At 46.9% G+C, this 22,147-nt stretch overlaps 1 protein-coding gene across 2 annotated transcripts in view; it reads left to right on the forward strand.

Annotated features, from left to right (window-relative positions):
- The window catches only part of Asator (tau-tubulin kinase asator), a 364,070-nt gene that overhangs the window by 270,694 nt on the left and 71,229 nt on the right, over window positions 1-22,147 (forward strand). For both annotated transcript variants that reach the window (XM_050182415.3, XM_072289151.1), the window contains exon 4: window positions 6,422-6,636. In XM_050182415.3, the coding sequence (XP_050038372.3) occupies window positions 6,422-6,636 (215 nt within the window). The remainder of the gene's footprint in view (window positions 1-6,421; window positions 6,637-22,147) is intronic.

Consider the following 22,147-nt stretch of genomic DNA (forward strand, 5'->3'; position numbering starts at 1 on the left):
GTTTTCTGAGTTTGTCTGAGACATCCAGACCCAACTCTCTTGCAAGCTCCAGCAATTTCGGTTTGCGCAACGACTTCAAATCCATGGCTGCTCTGAATGCTGCTTTCTCTACTGCCTACTATTGTCTTGCCGCAAACTAACCCGGTAGCAACGACAACCACAATTACCAGCTCTGTTTCTGACACTAACAAAAGCCTGGCAAAACTCAGAAGAAGAAAGTCCCGCACTCACCAAACCTCGCAGCCAAGAATTCCGCGCAGTCGTTCCGCTGCAGGCAACCAGTCATCACACAGGGCTCGTTGCGCTGCTCCCGGATGGTCGTTGAGCTGCTCAGCATACAGTCAACCGCATCTCTTCGCTGCTGGCCTCCGTTGTCGCGATCTCACCGCTGGCAACCAGATGTTGGAATCGCACCGCTGGCCCGAGTTGTTGGGGTCTCGGTGCTGACGCCCGTTATTGCCAATGGGTCGCAAGCCCCAAGGGTAGCGTTGGCCTGGCGGCCTGGGGCACTGGAAGCATCCGAAGGTCCCGGCAAAGCATGAGAAGACTGGTAACAGAACAACTGGTTTATTCTAACATAGCAAAAGAGCGGCCGGTCAGGTCGACCGGAGTGGAGAGACGGGAGAGCACGTAACTCAACAGTACAAATCGGAGCCTCTGCTCTGGCGTCCGGGGGCAGCTGCTCTTATACCCTCGGCGTCGCGGTCCAAAAGGGAAGGAGGGAAGGTCACGGGATGAAGGTCACGGGACGGCGCAGCAGGGGCCCACGACGGCGCGAGCGGTTGAGCCGAGAGACCTCCAGGCCCCTCCTTCGGGGAACTCCGCTTCCCGGCTGCCGCGCTTTGACAAGCGAGGGCACACACACACACACGCACACACGAAGACACGTGGCACTGAAACACGCCTGGACACGCTTGGCGGGTAGGCGTCGCGGCGGCGTCGGACGGGCCAAAATGTCCGCCGCTTTGAACAAAGCCCCGGCGTCCGTTGCATCCGCGCCGGCATTACCGCGCGTTGTAGGCGAAACGTAACAAGGGGAAGGCCTTCCTGATCTCTCGTTTAGAACGCGGCAGTGCTTTTTATTTACCCCCAGGGCACAAGTTAGCCTACAATAAATAGGTGTATCTGGACTCCCTTAACTGTCCGTTACAATATATATAACATAAATTTTACAATACATGAGTTCAGCGGGGCCTGTTTCTTAGAAAATCGTAATGTATCCTCAGATGCAAAACGGAAGTTTTGATAATTAAGCAAATACATGCTTAAATGACAGCTGTATGACGCCTATGTATGCTTTAAGTTACAGATTTGGCGCCTCTTCCAGGCGCCTAAACAGCTTAATCTTTAGCGCCTGGTCATCCGGCAATTTCCAGCGGTCAACGGACATCATCATCATCATCATCATCATCATCATCAGCCTGGTTACGCCCACTGCAGGGCAAAGGCCTCTCCCATACTTCTCCAACAACCCCGGTCGGACGGACGCAAAAATCTTTAATGGGAAAAGGACCTGCGAGGTTGCCAGTCCGGGCTCAGGCTACCCAGGCATTATGTGCGGTGAGGCATAACCTTTCCACTGGTACCGGGGCCAGGTGGATAGCCCATAGTTGGTCCTGTAGTTCCGAGCTAGTCATAGCGCTTAGCCAACATATCGTCTAACCTTTGCGACGTCACGTCCGGTGTCCCTCAAAGCAGTGTGCTAGGCCCATTACTTTATTAATATACATCAACGCCTTGCCCGCTAACCTTTCATACTTAGGTTGTTTGCGGACGACTGCGTCATCTACCGCAATATTAAATATTTGGAGGATCATCGCACTCTCCAAAATGACCTTGAACTAACCTATAGGTGGTGCGTAACTTGGCAAATGTCTCTTAACGTCTCCAAATGCCAGTTAATCTCGTTTAGTCGAAAGCGAACTAACTCGTCATCGTCATTGTCATCGTCAGCCTGGTTACGCCCACTGCAAGGCAAAGGCCTCTCCCATACTTCCCTAACTACCGCGGTCATGCACTAATTGTGGCCATGTTGTCACTGCAAACTTCTTAATCTCATCCGCCCACCTAACTTTGTGCCGTCCCCTGCTACGCTTCCCTTCCCTTGGAATCCAGTCGGTAACTCTTAATGACCATCTGCTACCTTCCCTCCTCATTACATGTCCTGCCCACGCCCATTTCTTTTTCTTGATTTCAAATGAGATGTCATTATTTCGCGTTTGTTCCCTCACCCACTCTGCTCTTTTCTTATCCTTTAACGTTGCACCTATCATTCTTATGTCCATAGCTCGTTGCATCGTTCTCAATTTAACCAGAGCCCTTTTCATAAGCTTCGAGGTTTCTGCCCCGTACGTGAGTACTGGTAAGACACAGCTGTTGTACACTTTTCTTTTGAGGGATAATGACAACCTCCTGTTCATAATCCGAGAATGCCTGCCAAACACACCCCAGCCCATTCTTATTCTTCTGATTATTTCAGTCTCATGATCCGGATCCGCGGTCACTACCTGCCCTAAATAGATGTATTCCCTTAGCACTTCCAGTGCCTCGCTACCTATTGTAAATTGCTGTTCTCTTCCGAGACTGTTAAACATTACTTTGGTTGCCTGCAGATAAATTTTTAGACCCACCATTCTGCTTTGCCTTTCCAGGTCAGTGAGCATACATTGAAATAGGTCCCCTGAGTTACTAAGCAAGGCAATATCATCAGCGAATCGCAAGTTACTAAGGTATTCTCAATTAACATTTATCCCCAATTCTTCCCAATCCACGTCTCTGAATACCTGCTGTAAACGCGCTGTGAATAGCATTGGAGAGATTGTAGCTCCCTGCCTGACGCCTTTCTTTATTGCGATTTTGTTGCTTTCTTATGGAGAACTACGTACGGTGGCTGCGGAGCCGCTATAGATATCTTTCAGTATTTTTACATACGGCTTGTCTACACCCGGATTCCGTGATGCCTCCATTACTGCTGAGGTTTCGACTCAATCAAACGCTTTCTCGTAATCAATGAAATCTATATATAAGGGTTGGCTATATTCCGCGCAGTTCTCTATCACCTGATTGACAGTGTGAATATGGTCTACTTTTGAGTAGCCTTTACGGAATCCTGCCTAGTCCTTTGCTTGACAGAAGTCTAAAGTGTTCCTGATTCTATTTGCGATTACCTTAGTAAATAGTTTGTAGGCAACGGACAGTAAGCTGATCGGTCTATAATTTTTCAAGTCTTTGGCGTCCCCTTTCTTATGAATTAGGATTATGTGATCGTTCTTCCAGGATTCCTGTACGCTCGAAGTCATGAGGCATGGCGCATACAGGGTGCCCAATTTTCCTAGAACAATCTGCCGACCGTCCTTCAACAAATATGCTGTCACCTGATCCTCTCCAGCTGCCTTCCCCCTTTGCATAGCTCCCAAGGCTTTCGTTAGTTCTTCCGGCGTTACTTGTGGGATTTCAAATTCCTCTAAATTATTCTCTCTTGCATTATCGTTGTGGGTGCGACTGGTACTGTACAAATCTCTATGGAACTCCTCAGCCACTTGAACTATTTCATCCATATTACTAATGATATTGTCGGCTTTGTCTCTTAACACATACATCTGATTCTTGCCTATTCCTAATTTCTTCTTCACTCACTCTCACTTGTCTTCCCTCACTCTTCTTCACTCTCAGGAACATGCTCTCAGGAACATGTTCCTGAGAGCATGTTCAATTCTATCCACATTATACTTCCTTGTGTCAACTGTCTTACGCTTGTTGATTATCTTGGGAAGTTCTGCCAGCTCTATTCTAGCTGTACGGTTAGAGGCTTTGACACATTGGCGTTTCTTCATCGGATCTTTTGTCTCCTGCGATAACTTACTGGCAACCTGTCCAACGGAGTTACCACCGACTTCTATTGCACACTCCCTAATGATGCCCATAAGATTGTCGTTCATATCTTCAACACTAAGGTCCTCTTCCTGAGTTACAGCCGAATACCTGTTCTGTAGTTTGATCCGGAATTCCTCTATTTTTCTCTATTTTTCCTCGTCATGTCACCTCCTATACCCCCTCCTATACGGTCTACCTCCAGCCTACTCCTCTGGTCAAACCCACTGGGCCCTCCAGGCGGGCTGCTCTGATGCCGCTGGGACGAGCCCCTACCTTTCTCCCTCCTACCCTATCTTTCTTTTAATCCCACCTCCTCGACCCTGCTGGCGCTGAGCCGTGCTCCCGCATGGGTTGGGAAGATAGTGCCCGCCTGTCGTCCTTTCCCACAAGAACCACTTCTCTTCTTATGTACCAGTTCTTCCGTTCCCTCATCAAGTCTACCCTAATTCGAGTTCTTACCATCCTATGGTCACTGCAGCGCATTTTGCCGAGCACGTCCACATCTTGTATGATGCCAGGCGCTAACCTATAGATGGTGCGTAACTTGACAGATGTCCCTTAACGTGTCCAAATGCCAGTTAACCTCGTTTATTTGAAAGCGGACTAGCTCAGTGTTCCATTATTCGATTAATCATACCGTAGTTTCGGCTGCTCCATCGTACAAATGTCTCGGCGTTTATCTTTCATCGGATTTATCCTGGACAACGCATGTAGCAACTGTCTCAACCAAAGCTTCTCTGCACTACCTGCATAGAAACTTGCGTAACGCGCCTTGTAATGTACGAAAACTAGCATATCTTACTTATGTTCGCCCACAACTAGAATAGGCTTCATGCATGGTCACCATATCCAGACTAACTAATCCGTATGTTGGAAGCCGTTGAGAATGGTGCAGCCAGATTCATCTCTGGCAACTAAAACTATCATTGGAGCATTACCCAAATAAAACAAGACCTTGCGTTCCAGTCATTAGAAGGTCGCCGCGTCATTGCTCTTTTATGTCTGTTTCACAGGCACATTTATCGTAATTAGTTTCACTGTTTGCCGCTTCAAGCTCCTGTGCGCACATCTCGTCGCATTTCCCAACGCACTTAGTTTCATGCGCATTCATGGTCAAACGCAGGCATTTAAATCATCACCAATACCTACAGCTATTGCACATTGGAACAGTCTCCCGGATGACACTGCATCCATCTCCAATCATGAAACATTGCGTGATAACTGAATTTGTTGGGTATTAGTATTGTATTACGATGTTGCACTTTGCTATTTTTGTCATGTAATTACTGTTGCCCTCCTTACTCAATGCCCTTCAGTTAGCCTGTAAGGTAATGTCAGTAAATAAATAAATAAATAAATAAATAAATAAATAAATAATGCCTTCCATAAAGACCGATCTGATGTCAGACACATTTCGTTCTTGTGGTCTCTTTTGAGTCATGTCGTCTTATAGCCTTCCACATTCTGGCTAATTTCTTTTATGAACGTTATCAGAGGAACTATCGAAAACTATCAAGATATTCGTGTGCGCAAAACGTCTCAGCAACTTACTTGTTCCCTAAGAAGCTTCCGCAGTATCACTTTGACGGAGGCAAAGAAACAAACATAGACACTGTAGGACAGCTTGTCTTTCTGCCTCTGTCCATATGTTTTTGCTCAAATAGTTTAGCTTTATAGAAGCGGAATCAACTAACCGAGAGTTAAACGGTTATTTTTCTTGTTGTTTGTTTTTCTTTTTCTTTGTGGTTGTTTTTTTTTGTTCGTTTGGGTTTGTCTACACAGAGAATTTTCGTGCCTCGAAAAATGCGGCGCATCCGCGGCTTGCACGATAGATGAGTGCAGGCTAGGCGCTTATCTTATACGTGGTGGTGTGTGGATGTTCTTCTACAGGATTTGCTATTCCTAATTTTTGAGCGGTTCTTTCCGGATATGAGCCATAACTCCAATTATTTCGGTCTACAAGGGAGAAAGACAGCGGAGGCTGTTCCGAATTATTCTGCCGCGTAGCACTCACCGCGCAGACGCGCCGGCTCGTAATCGAGGGCAGGTTCATTCATTTCTGGCCACGCGAAGGGCTCCTTCGCCAAACGCTTGCTTGTAATGCATGTAATGCGACTGTAATGCGAGTCCCGGATTTGTTTAGTGGCGTGGCCACCAGTTATATGTTGGTTGCCTTATTATTATCAACATTCTTGTTCTCGCGAGTGAATTCATAAAAGAGAAAGATGGGGGAGCAGTCGAAGCTAAAAATCCTAGCGGCCATTCATTGATGGTTACAACGAACGCGCATTGTAGCTTGTCGGGGTCGCCGAGGTGCCTTCAGGCTCGGACCATTCTGCGTCGACGCGCGACTGTTTGCGCGGCGTTCTCAGCGCACGTGCAGCACGAGCGCCGAGGGGTGGTCAGGCCGACTGCAGCTGGCGCGGGCGCTCGGTCTGCCGCTCGGCCCATCAAATGGCTTCCCGCCAATTGCTGTCGCGGTGCCAGCTCGCCTCAGCCTACGCTTACTACAAGTGTGCCATCGAATGTTGGCCCTTTCTCGTTTCAGGTCGGGAGCACGTGTGCCGCTTCATCGGTTGCGGTCGCAACGACCGCTTCAACTACGTGGTCATGCAGCTGCAGGGCAAGAACCTGGCCGAGCTGCGCCGGTCGCAGCCACGGGGTGCCTTCTCGCTCAGCACCACGCTGCGGCTGGGACTGCAGATACTGCGCGCCATACAGAGCATACACGAAGTCGGCTTCCTGCACCGAGACGTCAAGCCGGTACAGTTTTGTTCGCTGCTGGTGCGCGACAACGTGAGGGCAATTCGGAGTAGTCAGCTGCCCTGTTCCAACTTTGTCGGTAGCTATGTGCAGCAGAAACTGACGAGAGCAATATTGTCCTAGCATGAACCTGAGCCAAAAAATGCCAACCATTTCACTATGTTAAGATGCAATGGCAGCGAAAGCTGACGACAGTCAAAGCCCTCAAACGAAAAAGCAAAGTGCTTACGCTGCCATTCCATCTTCACGGAGTGGAATGGTTGTCATTTTTCGCGTTGCGAGTCTGGCGTCGCTCTCGTTCGGAGGGGTCCAGGTTCACGATTGTCAGTTGTTCGTCCAGCATCGCGGTAACGTTCGTCGTCGGTGGTCGCTTCGCGCCGGCGCCAATTACACTCTCGTTGCTGTTCCCTGCGGCGCTCCTCGTACGCATGTTTTTCTTCGGGTCACTGAACTATACCTGTACGCCACATCGATAACGCAGCTGTATTTAGCGCCCGATACCTCCACTGCTTATATTTCATTCTCATTTCCTTTCATTTATTTACTCTCAAGGCCGTACAGGCACTACAGATAGGAGTGGCAATAGAAAAAGAAAAAAATGGCTCATGAGGCAGCACATGATCACAGAAAGCCGACTTGAAAACATCATGAGCTGTGATAGGGACGATGGAGGTGGGAAGGCGATTCCAGTCTTGACTTGTTTTCGGGATCAAGGCTTCGAGGTATACATTGCTTTTATTACACTGAGGCACCTCAACCTTCGTTCGATGACCAATACGGAATGAGAAATGGCTCGGAGGCGAAAAAAGTGCCATTTTTAGGTCATTATTAGTGTGGTATATTTTATGAAACAGGCATAAGTGGGAAACTCGACGTCTAGTAGAAGGAGAGGTAGGTCAAGCTTTTGTTTCATGCGACAAACGCTCGATAAGCCATAGTAGTTAGAGAGGATAAAGCTAGCTGAGCGGTTTTGAACCGATTCTAAGGACTGTGTTAACGAGCTAGTGTACGGGTCCTATATCGGTGAAGCGTACTCGAGTTTAGAACGCATGAATGTTTCATATAGTAGCAGTTTCAACAGAACGGGAGCGAGGGGGCCGACGAGAACCAAGGGAACTGTTAGCTTTGTTAATAACATAGTGAATATGTTTCTGCTATGACAGGCTATTAGTGATATTGACGCCTGGATATATGTAGCTGTCGACGAACTGAAGCGCGCGACCACTAAGGTGATAGCCCTGAGAAATCGACTGGTTAATCCTTCGAGACACCCTCATTGCTTTACATCTGTTAATGTTTGGTTTCATAAGTCACGTATCACACCAAGAAGAAATTTTATTTAGGTCAGATTGAAGAGAGGAGAAGTCCGACTCAATAGAAATTACGCGGTACAGAACGCACTCATCATCATCATCGTAATTTATTTACCCTTAAAGAGCCCGTAATGGAGCTATGCAAAGGAGAAAGGCAGCTGGGGAGGATCAGGTAACAGCATACTTGTTGAAGAATGGTGGGCAGATTGTTCTAGAAAAACTGGCCTCCCTGTATACGCAATGCCTCATGACTTCGAGCGTACCAGAATCTTGGAAGAATGCTCACATAATCCTAATCCATAAAAAAAGGGACGCCAAAGACTTGAAAAATTATAGACCTATCAGCTTACTATCCGTTACCTACAAAGTATTTACTAAGGTAACCGCAAACTGAATCAGGAACACGTTAGACTTCTGTCAACCAAAAGACCAGGCAAGATTCCGTAAAGGCTAATCAGCAATAGCCCATATTCACACTATCAATCAGTTGATAGAGAAATGTGCGGAATATAACCAACCCTTGTATATTGCTTTCATTGATTACGAGAAAGCGTTTCATTCAGTCGAAACCTCAGCAGTCATGGAGGCATTACGGAATAGGGGTGTAGACGAGCCGTATGTAAAAGTACTGAAAAATATCTATAGAGGCCCCACAGCCATCGTAGTCCTCGATAAAGAAAGGCGCCAGGCAAGGAGATACGATCTCTCCAATGCTATTCACAGCGTGTTTACAGGAGGTATTCAGACACCTGCATTGGGAAGAATTGGCGATAAGAGTTAATGGAAAATACCTTAGTAGTTTGCGATTCGCTGATGATATTGCCTTGCTTAGTAACTCAAGGGAGCAACTGCAATACATGCTCACTAACCTGGAGAGGCAAAGCAGAAGGGTGGGTCTAAGAACTAATCTGCAGAAAACTAAAGTAATGTTTAACAGTCTCGGAAGAGAACAGCAGTTTACGATAGGTAGCGAGGCATTGGAAGTGGTAAGGGAATACATCTACTTAGGACCGGCAGTGACCGCGGATCCGAATCATGAGACTAAAATAATCAGAAGAATAAGAATGGGCTGGGTGCGTTTGGCAGGCATTCTCAGATCATGAGCAGCAGGTTGCCATTATCCCGCTAGAGAAAAGTGTATAAGAGCTGTGTCTTACCAGTACTGACGTATGGGGCAGAAACCTGGAGGCTTACGAAAAGGGTTCTACTTAAATTGAGGATGACGCAAGGAGCTATGGAAAGAAGAATGATGGGTGTAACGTTAAGGGATAAGAAAAGAACAGATTGGGTGAGGGAACCAATGCGAGTTAATGACATCTTAGTTGAAATCAAGAAAAAGAAATGGGCATGGGCAGGACACGTAATGAGGAGGGAAGATAACCGATGGTCATTAAGAGTTAACGAATGGATTCCAAGGGAAGGAAAGCGTAGCAGAGGGCGGCAGAAAGTTAGGTGGGCGGATGAGATTAAGAAGTTTGCAGGGACAACATGGCCACAATTAGTACATGACCGGGGTAGTTGGAGAAGTATATGCGAGGCCTTTGCCCTGCAGTGGGCGTAACCAGGCTGATGATGATGATTATGATGAATGGAGCACTACATAAGGGGAGGGGTAACAAATTGTTACCACTGGTCACAAACGTAAAATACCTTAATACAGATTGCAAGAACTGGTAAACACACTAAACACATGGAAATGAAAAAGCCGATAATATGGCTTACTACTGGGGCTGTGCAAAACACTGGTGTAGTAATAGTTTACATTCTACAAAATTTGTTTCATTGGCGATACCGTCAGGAAGTACATTCTAATCCGATATGGCAGTCGGTAGAAACGATGCATTGAAAGCGTTAGTTGAACCATGAATGCGTTAAACACTGTGACAATTAAACAGACGTCGTGATGGTCTCATGGGCGGCAGAATTAGGCTCTCACGTAAATGAAGAAAATGACAATATAACTTATGAAAATGGCAGAGACTTGCTATATTACGGTGGGATGCCAGGGGGGTTAGACCAATCGAAGCGCTCAACCGAGAATCATATTTGGGTGTTATAAAACGAGCAGCTCAATTTTGTATTGCCTCTGACGCCTGGATTAGGTACTCTTGATGGGGGTTCCAGATAGGGGATGCGTATTCAAGTTTGGTACGGATGAAAGTTTCGTATGCGAATAGTCTAATCGTGGGCGAAGCAAACATCAGTGATCGTCTGATGAAACCCAGTGATTTGGAAACGCTTGTAGAAAGCGACGTGATGTGCTTTGACCAGCTTAGATTACCTGCCCCGATACCTATAACATTCCACTTGTGATAGCGCGGTAGTGTTTAGCGTGATATGAGACGTGTAGGTTAGATCTTTTACGAGACACGTGCACAAACTTACATTTTGATACGTTTAACTGCATGAGCTAGGTCGAACACCAATATTGGATTAAGGTTAAACCATCCTGCATCAATGACTGATCGTTATTGGTTGAGATACGTCGGTAGAGAACGCAATCATCCGCAAACAGACGAATGGATGACTAAATTTCAGCAGCAAGGTCATTGATAAAGATTAGGAACAGAAGCGCACAAGAACAGAGTCCTGAGGGACTCAGGAGATAACGTTAGTAGGGACAAAAGGATGACTTTTGATGACTGTGTACAGCGAACGATTAGTTAAAAAGCAGTGAATCTATGAAAGTATCAGCGGGTCTAGTGAAAGGCAAGAAAGTGTAGTCATGAGCCGCTGGTGAGGGACACAGTCAAAAGCCTTAGAAAAATCAAGGTAAATGACGTCAGTTTGAAAGGATGAGTCTAGGTTTGTGCAGGTTATTGTGAATTCAAAAAATTGAGATTCCCACGAAAAGCCCGACCGAAATCCGTGTACTTGAGAAAAAAAGGAATTATTATCCAGTTGCTTTGCCACGTGGGAGTAAATTATATGCTCAATAAGTTTGCATGCAATCCATGTTAACAAAATACGAATATAGTTTGACTGATCGGAGCGGTTTCCTGTCTTAAAAACCGGTGCCACTCAGCTTACCTTCCACTCGGACGGAATTTCGCCACTGGAAATAGACTGCGTGAAAATAATTTGTAGTACGCGACTGGATATTTCTTTTGTGCCTTTAAGAATTTTAGGAGGTATGTTGTCAGGCCCAGGGGCACTGCATATCTATAAATTATCAATTATTTTACAGATTCTTTCTGGCGAGATACTAACTGGTAGAATTTGAGCGAAATTTGAGCTGAGCGGTACAGGAATATTAGCAGCTGGTTCCTGGCTGAAAACGAAGCTCGTGCGCAACGACAGAACCATGCTGATATAATAGAGAGATGCTATGCAAGCTACTACGGTTGGGAGATAACAAAGTCCCAAACTTTGTTGGGTTATTTCGGAGGATGTCAAGTAAGTCCTTGTTGTAGAAGTGTCGTTTCGTGCTCCTCAGTAACTTTGTATGCAGACACTCTAAGTACTTTTCCAATTTTAGCGCTGAATTGGAGCTCTTGGCTTACCTGAACAACCGCTTTTTCTTGTTACATATTTTTTAATGAATTTGTAAACCACGGTTTCCCGGCATCACGGCGAATGAGAAGGAGGGGTACATGGGATTCTGTTAGAGAGATAATATCTTTCTGTATAGGAAGACCAGTTTTCATCAATAGACCTATTAGGAGCTGATTGTTCAAAGTGTTGGAGAAATTCGACCATTTCCTCATTGATTTTAGAAAACATCTGCTTTGTAGTCGCGAATGTACATTACGTAATGTTGGCGCGAAGGAATTGAAATAGCGAGGTTGAACAACGCTAAAATATTGATGAAGTAGTTTTGCGGAAACCCGCAACGTGGAGAAAGTCCTGGACCAGGACGAATTTTTCTTCAACTCTGAGGTTTTTCTTTCGAGGAACCAGTATGGGTTTCCTTTGTAGCAATTGCTACTAGCGTGTGGATGTCTGATTTTCCCTTTAATAATTGCTGAAATATTGTTATGCAAATCACGAGTCAGTAAGACGAGCAACTATTTACAGGTTATATTTACAAAAGCGGTTGCAGCGCTGACCGGTTCGATTCACCGCGCGAGCCCAGTTCACTCTTCCTTCTGGTTTCTCGAGTGATGGCGCCACGCGCCTCGTTCAAACAATCAAATGCAGCACGCGTGTAGCATACTCACCCGGCGGCAGAAGCGACGTCCCGGAGCGTTTAAATGTCATCACTGGGAGGGTGATACTGCTTCAGTCGTGTGACGTGCGTGATATCACTGGCCTGGTAAGCAGATGGGGCGTCACGGGCGATCTCGTTTGTGACGGGAGTCACGGCACGAAGCACTCGGTATGTGCCTGTGTAACGAGACAACAGATTTTCTGACCGGCGAACCTGACGTGACGGAGACCATAGAAGCACCAATGAACCAGTCGGGAAGTGCACGTCTCGGTGTCGCCGGTCGTACAAACGCATTTGACTCTCTTGGGATTTCAGAAGGCGGTCGCGGGCAATTTCCATTGCGTGGGCGCAGCGGCGATGGCGTCAAGTGCATATTCACTGGTCGGTGCCGCGTGAACAGGGAGGGTTGTGTCGAGGGGCAGTGCTGGTTCTCGGCCGAACAGAAGGAAAAATGGGCAGTAACCGGCTGTGGCGTGGCGCCAGGAATTATAAGCAAATGTGACAAATGGTAGAGCGAGGTCCCAGTCAGTGTGGTCCGAAGAGACACATTTCGCGAGCATGTCTGTGAGAGTGCGATTGAGACGCTCCCTGAGGCCATTTGTTTGCTGATGGTATTACGTGGATAGCTTGTGCATCGTTGCACAGGACTGGAGGATGTCCGCGATTACGTTTGATGGGAATGTCCGGCCACGGTCTCTGATATGTTGTCACGGAGCTCCATGTAATAAAATCACGTCGCGTAGAAGAAAATCGGCGACATCTGTGGCGCAGCTTGCAGGAAGCGCTTGGGTGATGGCGTAGCACGTGGCGTAATCCGCGGCCACAGCGGTCCACCTGTTCCCAGAGGTAGTAATAGGAAAAGGGCCAAGTAAATGCAAGCCAACGCGAAAGAATGGTTCCTCGGAAACGTCGAGTGGGTGAAGGTACCCAGCAGGGAGCGTCGATAGTGTCTTGCGTCGCTTCCATTTCTCACATGCAGCTACGTATCTTCGAACGGAGCGAGCTAGCCCTGGCCAAAAGAAGCGTCGGCGGAGCCGGTCGTATGTACGTGACACACCAGGTGACCGGCAGTGGGGAGGTCGTGAAGTTCGTGGAGAACAGCCGATCGAAGGTGTTTAGGGATCGCAAGGAGTAATGCAGGGCCGTCGGGGTGAACGTTGTCGCGGTCGAGAACGCCATCTTGAAGTGTGAATAAACGAATGTCGGCAAGTGACGATTCCAGGCGGTCGAAGATGAAACGCAAGGAGGGGTCACATGCTGCTCGTCAGCGACATGGAGCAGTGGAAAAACAGAGAGAACACAGGCGTCGGTGTGAGTATCAGGCGTAGAGGTTTCCGACTGGGCAGCGAGAGAGGCAATCTGCGTCCTGGTCTTGGCGTCCCGACTTGTAAGTCACTGTGTAGGGATATTCTTGTATTCGGAGGGCCCAACAACCGAGCCGGTCACTAGGATCCTTGAGCGACGAAAGCCAACAGCGCGCACGATGGTCTGTGATTACTGAGAAGGGCTTGCCATACAAATATGGACGGAACATTGAAACAGCCCAGACGAGAGCAAGACGTTCGCGCACGGTAATCGAATAGTTGCGCTCTGCAGTTGTCAGGAGCCGGATAGCAAAGGCTATAACGCGGTCCTGTCCGTGTTGGCGTTTTGATAAGGCGGTGCCGATCCCATAACCACTGGCATCGGTTCGGACCTCTGTAGGTGCAGACGGGTCAAAGTTGTCCAAGACCGATGAAGTGGTGAGAATCGTGATAAGGCGTGAAAATGCGGCAGCCTGAGGGGGACCCTACGTAAAAAGCACGTCTTTCTTCAGAAGTTCAGTGAGTGGTCGAGCGATTGCTGCGAAATTTTTCACGAACCGTCTGAAATAAGAACAGAGCCCCACAAAACTCCAGACTTCTTTGACAGACTGAGGTACAGGAAAAGCTGTTATTGCTCGAACCTTTTCTGGGTCGGGTTGTAAGCCGGAAGCATCGACGAGATCGCCTAGGACTAATCTGTCGGCGCCCGAAGTGGCACTTCGATGAGTTTAATTGCAGCCCAGCCTCACGGAAGATGTCAGAGATAGCTCCGACGTGCTCAAGGTCCATCTCAAATGGGGCAGAAAACACAAGGACGTTGTCGAGGTAACAAAGGCAAGTTGACCATTTGAAACCTTGAAGCAGAAAGTCCATCATCCGTTCGAACATGGCGGGGGTATTGCATAAACCGAAAGTCATAACCTTGAATTGGTAGAGGCCCTATTTAGGACTACAGCGGTTTTTTCTTGGTCTTGCTCATCGATGGAAATCTGGCAATAACCAGATCGAAGGTCGATGGACGAAAAGTATTTGGCACCGTGAAGACAGTCAAGAGAGTCGTCGATTCGTGGTAGATGGTAAACGTCCTTTTTAGTGATTCGGTTTAGGTGGCGGTAATCAACGCAGAAACGCCACGTGCCACCTTTCTTTTTGACGAGCACAAGTGGCGACGCCCTAGGACTCGACGAGGGCTCAACAATGCCTCTGGCAAGCATTTTGTTTACTTCCTGCTGAATGACTTGCCGCGCTGCCGTGGATACGCGATACGGTCGGCGGTGAATGGGACCTGCATCACCAGTGTTTATCCGATGCTTATCAAGGGACGTCTGACCAAGTCTTCGATGGTGAATGTCAAATATGTCGCAGTAGGAAAGCAAAAGGTTATATAGAGCGGCTGCCTGGTCAGGTGCGAGGTCCGGAGCGACCATGGGACGTAATGGGCCGTCGATTTTCAAGGCATCCTGCGTGTAATCAGGAGGATCTGAGGACGCGTCGGCTGCAAAAGCAGTGACGTGGTCGTCTGTCGCTGACCAGAGCGTGGCCACCGCTTTGCCTTCAGGTAACACTTGCTTCGTCAAGCCGAATTGATAACGGGGAGAGACATCGGATTAGCGGCAAGGGTTTCGACGGAGTGTGGCACAGAGATGTCGCGCGCCAGGAGGACATCACGAATAGGTGCGAAGACATAGTCGCCATCAGGCACGGTTGCCGTTGAGCCCAATTCGACGAACGTTAGGGCTTTTGGAGGTAAGCGAACAAACGCTGTAGTGCAGAGGGTGTTCGGTTCTCCGGGGCGAACGTCTGAGAGAAGAGGAAGCTCGAGGCACAGCGTACCAGTGGAACAGTCGATGAGGGCAGAATGCGTCGTCAGCAAGTCGAGCCCGAAGACTAGGTCATGAGGGCAACTGGTCAGCACGGTGAAGAGCAGTGGAACTTGGCGGCCAGCATTTCCTATACGAGCAGTGCACATACCACTGACGGCAACAGTGGCGCCAATCGTGACGCGTACGCTCGAGTGATGGCCGGTGTAAGAACGTTTTGAGGCGACGACATAGGTTAGCGCTCATTAGGGACAATTGGGCTGCAGTATCAAATAATGCCGTCAACAGAACACCATCTACGTCTACTTCAATTGGCTTCGTGTTGGTGAGGAGCGTCAACGGAGGATTTGGACAGGATGAACGTGATGCAGCACTACCTCCAAAAGCTGCATGGCCTACTTTTCCGTCCGGCGGTTTAGCGAAGAAAATCGGCGAGGTTGGGGCGACGGGGAACGACGGCTTTGAGGCGACGGCGATCGCATGGAGGAGCGGTTGTGAGGTGCATCAGAAGTAGGGTACAGACGGCGAGGTGAATAACGGCCAGGGTCTGCGAATGGGCGAGGAGCAGCGAATGAGCTCCAGTACGGCGGAGGCGGGCTACATGACCAACGTGGTGGCAGCGGAAGCAGATCGGTTTGTCGTCTGGGGTTCGCCATTCAGCAGGATTGCGTTGTCTGGGAGCCAAACACTGGTCATTACAGGTTGTGGACATGAGAATGGATGCCGAATCAGGTCAAGAGGCAGAGGAGGCGGTAGGGATGCCAATGTTTGCAATTTCTAGCCGCACAACTGCTTTAATTACGGAAATAGTGGGGGCCGCTTGGTCGAAGGTACCGTCAAGGGGTCGTGGATGAAGGGGGAACGGTGAACGATACGTGTGACGTTCTCTTGAAATGGTCGTGTGGAGGTAAGAGCGGAACAAGAGTACGTGGCAGGGGTGTTTGGGAGCCGGAAACAGTGTGGGACGACGCGGCGGCTTTTGGCTACCTCGAAGCGGCGGCATTCTTGGATGATGGCGTCGACGGAAGAAACGTCGTTATAGACCAGCAAATTGAAGGCGTCGTCCGCGGTACCTTTTAGGATATGGCCCACCTTTGCAACCTCGCTCATGTGCTCGTCGACTTTCCGGCAAAGCGCGAGCACTGCCTGTGTGTAGGACACATACGATTCGGTCGACGACTGGACACGGGTGGCAAGCTCTTTTCGTGTAGCCTGTTGGCGACCTGACGGGCTGCCAAATAGGTCGCAAAGCCTCTCTTTGAAAATTTCCCAGCTGGAGGGCTCGACCTCATGGGTGTGAAACGAGACACGCGGTGTCCCGTCCAGATTAAAAAATCACATTGCCAAGCATGGTGGTACGGTCCCATTGGTGGCTTTGGCTAGCACGCTCATACATGCTGCGCCAGTCGTCCATGTCAACGCCATTTTTTGGTGGAGAATGTCCCAGGATCACGGAGACTACGAACCGCAACGTACGTTTTGGTTGGCGCCGCAGGTGTAGGTGGCGACGGGATGGTTCCATCGGAAGCCATGGCTGAGAAAATGACAGTGCGGCCGCTTCGGAGCTCCGTGGCGAGGACGGGGAACGTTCCAGCTCGACCACAATGTTGCGCGAAGGACGAGTCAGTAAGACGAGCAATTATTTACAGGTTATATTAGAAAAGCGGTTCCAGCGCTGAGCGGTTAGTTCACCGCGCGAGCCCGGTTCGTTCTTCCTTCTCTTTTCTCGAGAGATGGCGCCCACGTGCCTCGTTCGAACAATCAAATGCCACACGCGTGTGTCAATATGATCGCTAAGACCGTCGGTGGATGACAATGAATAAATGAATGAACGAATGAGTTTAATTCTCCTGTTTACAACAGAAAGGAAGCACAAGCTAAAGACCATGTGGTGTGACCGAGGCTTCTGCTCCCATGACATTTCGGCACGCAGGCCATGCGCAGCAACATGTATCATACAGACATGCAGAAATCAACTGGAGTGTTGCGCGACAGAATATTATTTTCGTGAAACAGGACATGTCTGCAAGAAACATGAGAAACCGACAGGATACTCAAAGTACAATACATTTTGTTTCAGACCTACCACAAATTGAAAACAAAAGAAACAAAAGAGTGACAATTTATACTGCGGTTCTAATCAGACGAACTCAATATTGTTCAGAACGAGAAAAGTTTTGTATGATTTATTCGAACATTCCATAATTTCATCTTCAGAATCACGTAGGCGATTTAATAGTGAAGGTGCCTGGTAACTGACTAGTTGTTTTCCGTAATTGGCTCTTATTTTTGGTGTTCTCATGTTATGTTGTCGAAGACTGTAGTGCGGATTGGTGGGTACATTCAAGATGTACTGTGCTTTGTTTTGCTTAATGTATTGCGGCAACTTGTAATAATACCTTATTTTGTTATAGCGCAAGCTTGACATGGACAACAGAAGGCACATCTGACACACACAGCGCTTGTGTGTGTCAGATGTGCCTTCTGTTGTCCGTGTCAAGCTTGCGCTATAACAAAATAAGATGTGCCGTACAAACAAGCCCCTATTGCTATCCTCATTGTAATAATACACCTGGTTTGCCTTCAACATAAAATGTTTTATAAAAAATGGTGTGAGTCTAAAGCTTTGTACAAGGCCATAATATCCCTCGAATACACGTAAGACTCCTTTTCGCAGCACTATCAATTTATTATAATTTTTTTGCGAAGTAGTGGCCCAAATTAATATGCAGTAGATTAATCTAGAATAAAAAAGTGCGTTGTACAATGAACTTTTCAACCATGGAGGAACGAGAGTAAATTGAGTGAGTGAGTGAGTGAGTGAGTGAGTGAGTGAGTGAGTGAGTGAGTGAGTGAGTGAGTGAGTGAGTGAGTGAGTGAGTGAGCGAGTGAGCGAGTGAGTGAGTGAGTGAGTGAGTGAGTGAGTGAGTGAGTGAGTGAGTGAGTGAGTGAGTGAGTGAGTGAGTGAGTGAGTGAACAATGACTGAATTAGCTGAGGATTTGACACAAAGACAAGATCAAGGGTGTTACTAACACGAGTTAGTATTTCGACAGATTGAGTGAGGTTGAAAGAAAGAATAAGGTCCAACAAATCTCCGGAACGACGTGATTATGCAGTTAGGTTGTCCCAATCAATGTCTGCAAAGTTGAAATCACCGCAAATCATGAGGTTAGCGCAGGGAACTGGTTTTTGATATCAAGTAGAAGGGTACTTAGGTCGTCAATGAATGAGTGATCAGAATCGGATGGCAGGCAATGATAATAGTGGCGTGATGAGCCAATGAAATGTTCACACAAAGGATTTCGCTTTTACTGTTGACTTCAACCGAAGAAACCAGGGTGCCCTTAACAAGAATCATAACGCCGCCTCCCCGGCAACCACATCTGCTACGCCGGAAAAAAGCGAAAGACTGCTGATGGTGCAAAAGTTCGTCATTCTGTAGATCAGGTGTGAGCCAAGTTTCGGTAAAGATGGCGATATCGATGCTGTTGTCATGCAACATAGCTTCGACAGCGCCTTTCTTTGGGAAGTAGCTCCCGATATTGGTTATTAAAAGTGATACAGATTTATTTCTTGCGGCAGGGTTTGCGCGCTTAGGAGTTTCCAAATGGTGGTGCACCAAAGGTGCATGCGGTGAGCGCTATGAACTTAGCTCTACCACAGAATCAGTTCCAGCATTGTACACAAACTGTTTGTTGTTCATAATAAGCTTATCAAAACGAATTTTGAAAAACGGAGTACTTTGATGACCCTACAAAAAAATTGTCTTCCTTGCCAAGCGCACACGCGCAGAATAATCTTCGCGGAGTGAAAACGACGAGTTTTTAGCTCTGAATTGGCAGACAGAATTTGCCATTTGTCTTTGAATCTCATGAAACTGCAAAGAGCCTTATGTTAGAAGTAACAGAATCAGGCAGGTCATTAATATAAATTAGAAAAAGAAGAAGCCCAAGGACTGACCCCTGAGGAACATTGGATGTTACATTGCATGATTTAGAGTCATGATCATTAACAGAAACGTACTGTGTTCTATTCTGCAAGAAACATTCAGTCCACTTAAGCAAGCTACAATCAAGATGGAGTGCGCTAAGGTTCAACAATAGTAGTTGATGTGAGACGGTATAGAAAGCTTTCGCGATGTGAAGGAAGATGCAGTTAATAACTGAAGCTCGATTTGCAGGGGAAGACAAATCAATAATAAAGGTAAATAATTGAGTTTCACAAGAATAATTTTTACGAAAACCATGCTGCTGTCACGCAAAAAAATTTATTAGACCCGAGAAATCTAATCAGGTTTCAGTAGATTATGTACTCTAATAACTGGCATGGAATAGAAGTTAAGAGATCAACTGGTAATTTAAGGAGTTATGTATATCACTAGACTTGCGGACTAGAATCAACTTCGCCGTTTTCGTTTTCCAGTCGTCCGGAAGTGTTGAACTCTGTAAAGACTGTGTGAAAATATATGACAAGGAAGCAGATGAATACGCTACAGTACTCTTAAGGACTTTGTAATTTATGGTATCAACACCTGCCGATGAGGAAAGTTTAACTTTTTTAATCAAATTGTATATGCCATCAACGTCGATCGAAATCGGCTCCATCTCAAGGTACGTAAAGGCACGTACGGACGGTGAAGTATCTATTAGAGCGGCAGAAAAAGACAGTGATAATGTGTTGTTAAAAACCGTTGAGAAAAGCTCACGGGGGGCAAAAAATCCAGCGTCAGTTTTCAGAACAACTTTTTTAGGTTTGCGTACGTTGATAATGCTCCAAAACTTCTTAGGAATAGTTGAGAGGAGATGTGGTAGTGTTTCAAGAAAAACGTGAATCTTGGCTGAGCGGATAGGCATATTATATTCTGATTTGATAGCTGCGGAGGCAGCTTTTGTTTTGCTTTCCGCAGACAGTTTGAAGCGTTTTTCTGAAAAATGTGTTTTTTCTTGTTAAGAAGCCGTTAGACCAAAGAGTCCGATTGCATGGAGATAATAGTCGAGTCGGAATATATTTTTCAAGGAGTATTTCAACCTTGTTTTTGAAAAGGAGCCAGTTTTCTGCGATAGACCTTTCCCAGAACTGTGGAAGAAAAGAAATCGCAAAAACTTTGCAACTCGTTATTGATCGAGGAAAAATCTGCTCTAATGTAGTCAAGAATTTCCTAACAGTGTTTTAGACGCTGGGCTGAGCGTAAGGAGATTGCAAAATGAATCACGGGACGATTGCTTAAAGAAGGTATAATTGGTAATGAAGAAATTGAATCGGGAGATATGATGAAGATGAGGTCAAGGATAAGTATGGACAGCTGGGCTAGTTGGTTGTGATTAGCATTATGAAACATCGTTCCAGCGCACAATTGAACACGGACGAGAAGAGAAAGACAACACGAACGCCAAACTTATGCACGCCCCCCCCCCCCCTTATGTAATGTCCCCGAAGGGACCCTTAAGGGAATAATAAATGATGATGATGATGATGAACTTCAACTGAATTTTATTCATGGGAAACAGGGCTTTATGTACACAGGGGGAGGGGCGGGGCTGCTAGTGCGCAGGGCCACCCAAAAATATTTCCTTGATCTAGGCAACAGTCATCAGAAGTGTCAAACCAAAAGAAGAAAGGAATAAAAGCAAAAAGCGAAAAAAAAAGGTGAAAGAACCTTTCCCTCTTTTTTTCTTCCCCTCTTTTTTACATCACTCAGTACAATCTTGCTCATCTCCCGCCCTACCTAGCTGATTCGACACACCCGTTTGCACTGAGAAAATCAAGTTCTTTTTCTCCCGAGTAGAACAGAAGGAGCACTGACACAATCATCGTTTTCACTGGAGATACAAAAGGCTTCAAAAATTTCCCGGTTTTTCTGATTGCTATATTTGCGCAACACGCGTGTTCGTTCGAAAAACGCCTTGCATGCTGGCAACGGCGAATGTGGTCGGCTAAATGACCAGCGCCACTTAGCGAAGTAGCATTCCTGCGATTCTCTAGCAAGCGTTCATTCAGACAGCGCCCGGTTTGTCCAATATAGCATTTCCCACAAGCGAGGGGAATACTATACACAACACCAACGTCACATTCAACCAGGGCTTTGGTGTGCTTTATTTTGCAGGCTGGCTTCTTCTGGTCAAGGACGTTGGCAGAAATTGCAGTGACACCGGTAGGCTCCTTAACAAAGTGCGTGAGGCGAAAGATCGAAGATATATCAAGAAAGGTTGACGATTAGGATGAAGATAGAGTCACTCATGGGAAGTCAACAGCACAGTCAATGACAGAGAAATTGAATCACCGAGCAAGAATATTGGCGCTGCTGGATATTCAAAACGATTTGGTTAAGACAGTCAAATAGTTCATTGCACAATGTGGATGTACTATCGGGTTCTCGATAGCAAGGGGCAAATATCACGTCTTTGTTAGTTATGTGAATACAACAGCACAAGAACTCAATCTGCGAAGACCCGTGTATATCAAGAGAGGTTATATCAGATGAAACAGCGATCAAAGTCCCACCGCCACATCGTCCTATTCGGTCATTTCTTTAAATATTGTAAGCTTTACTCCACGCGAAAATTCCGAATTTTCAATTTTATCTGAAAGCCAGGTCGCGACTAAAAGAACATCTACATTACACGTGTCGACCAGCGCAGACAGCGCATCGTGCTTATTCCTGATAGGTCGGATGTTACTGATGAGTACAGAGTAATCGTTGTCATGCTTATTCTGTACGGCCGTGCGATGCTAACTCGACACGGGGATGGGGTATTCGCAGGGTAATTCATTGCGCTGCTGCCTACATTACCGCTGGCAGTAGCAATACTGTTCTGCTGAAGTTCATAAACAGTATCCGTTTGTGAGCAATACACGTATAATGTTTTGATGATGAACAATTTGTTGTACGTGAGATGATACAATTGACCGGAAGACTTCCCAAA

The sequence above is a fragment of the Dermacentor andersoni genome, chromosome 7 (genome assembly GCF_023375885.2).
Source record: "Dermacentor andersoni chromosome 7, qqDerAnde1_hic_scaffold, whole genome shotgun sequence".
In the NCBI taxonomy this organism is placed as follows: domain Eukaryota; kingdom Metazoa; phylum Arthropoda; class Arachnida; order Ixodida; family Ixodidae; genus Dermacentor; species Dermacentor andersoni.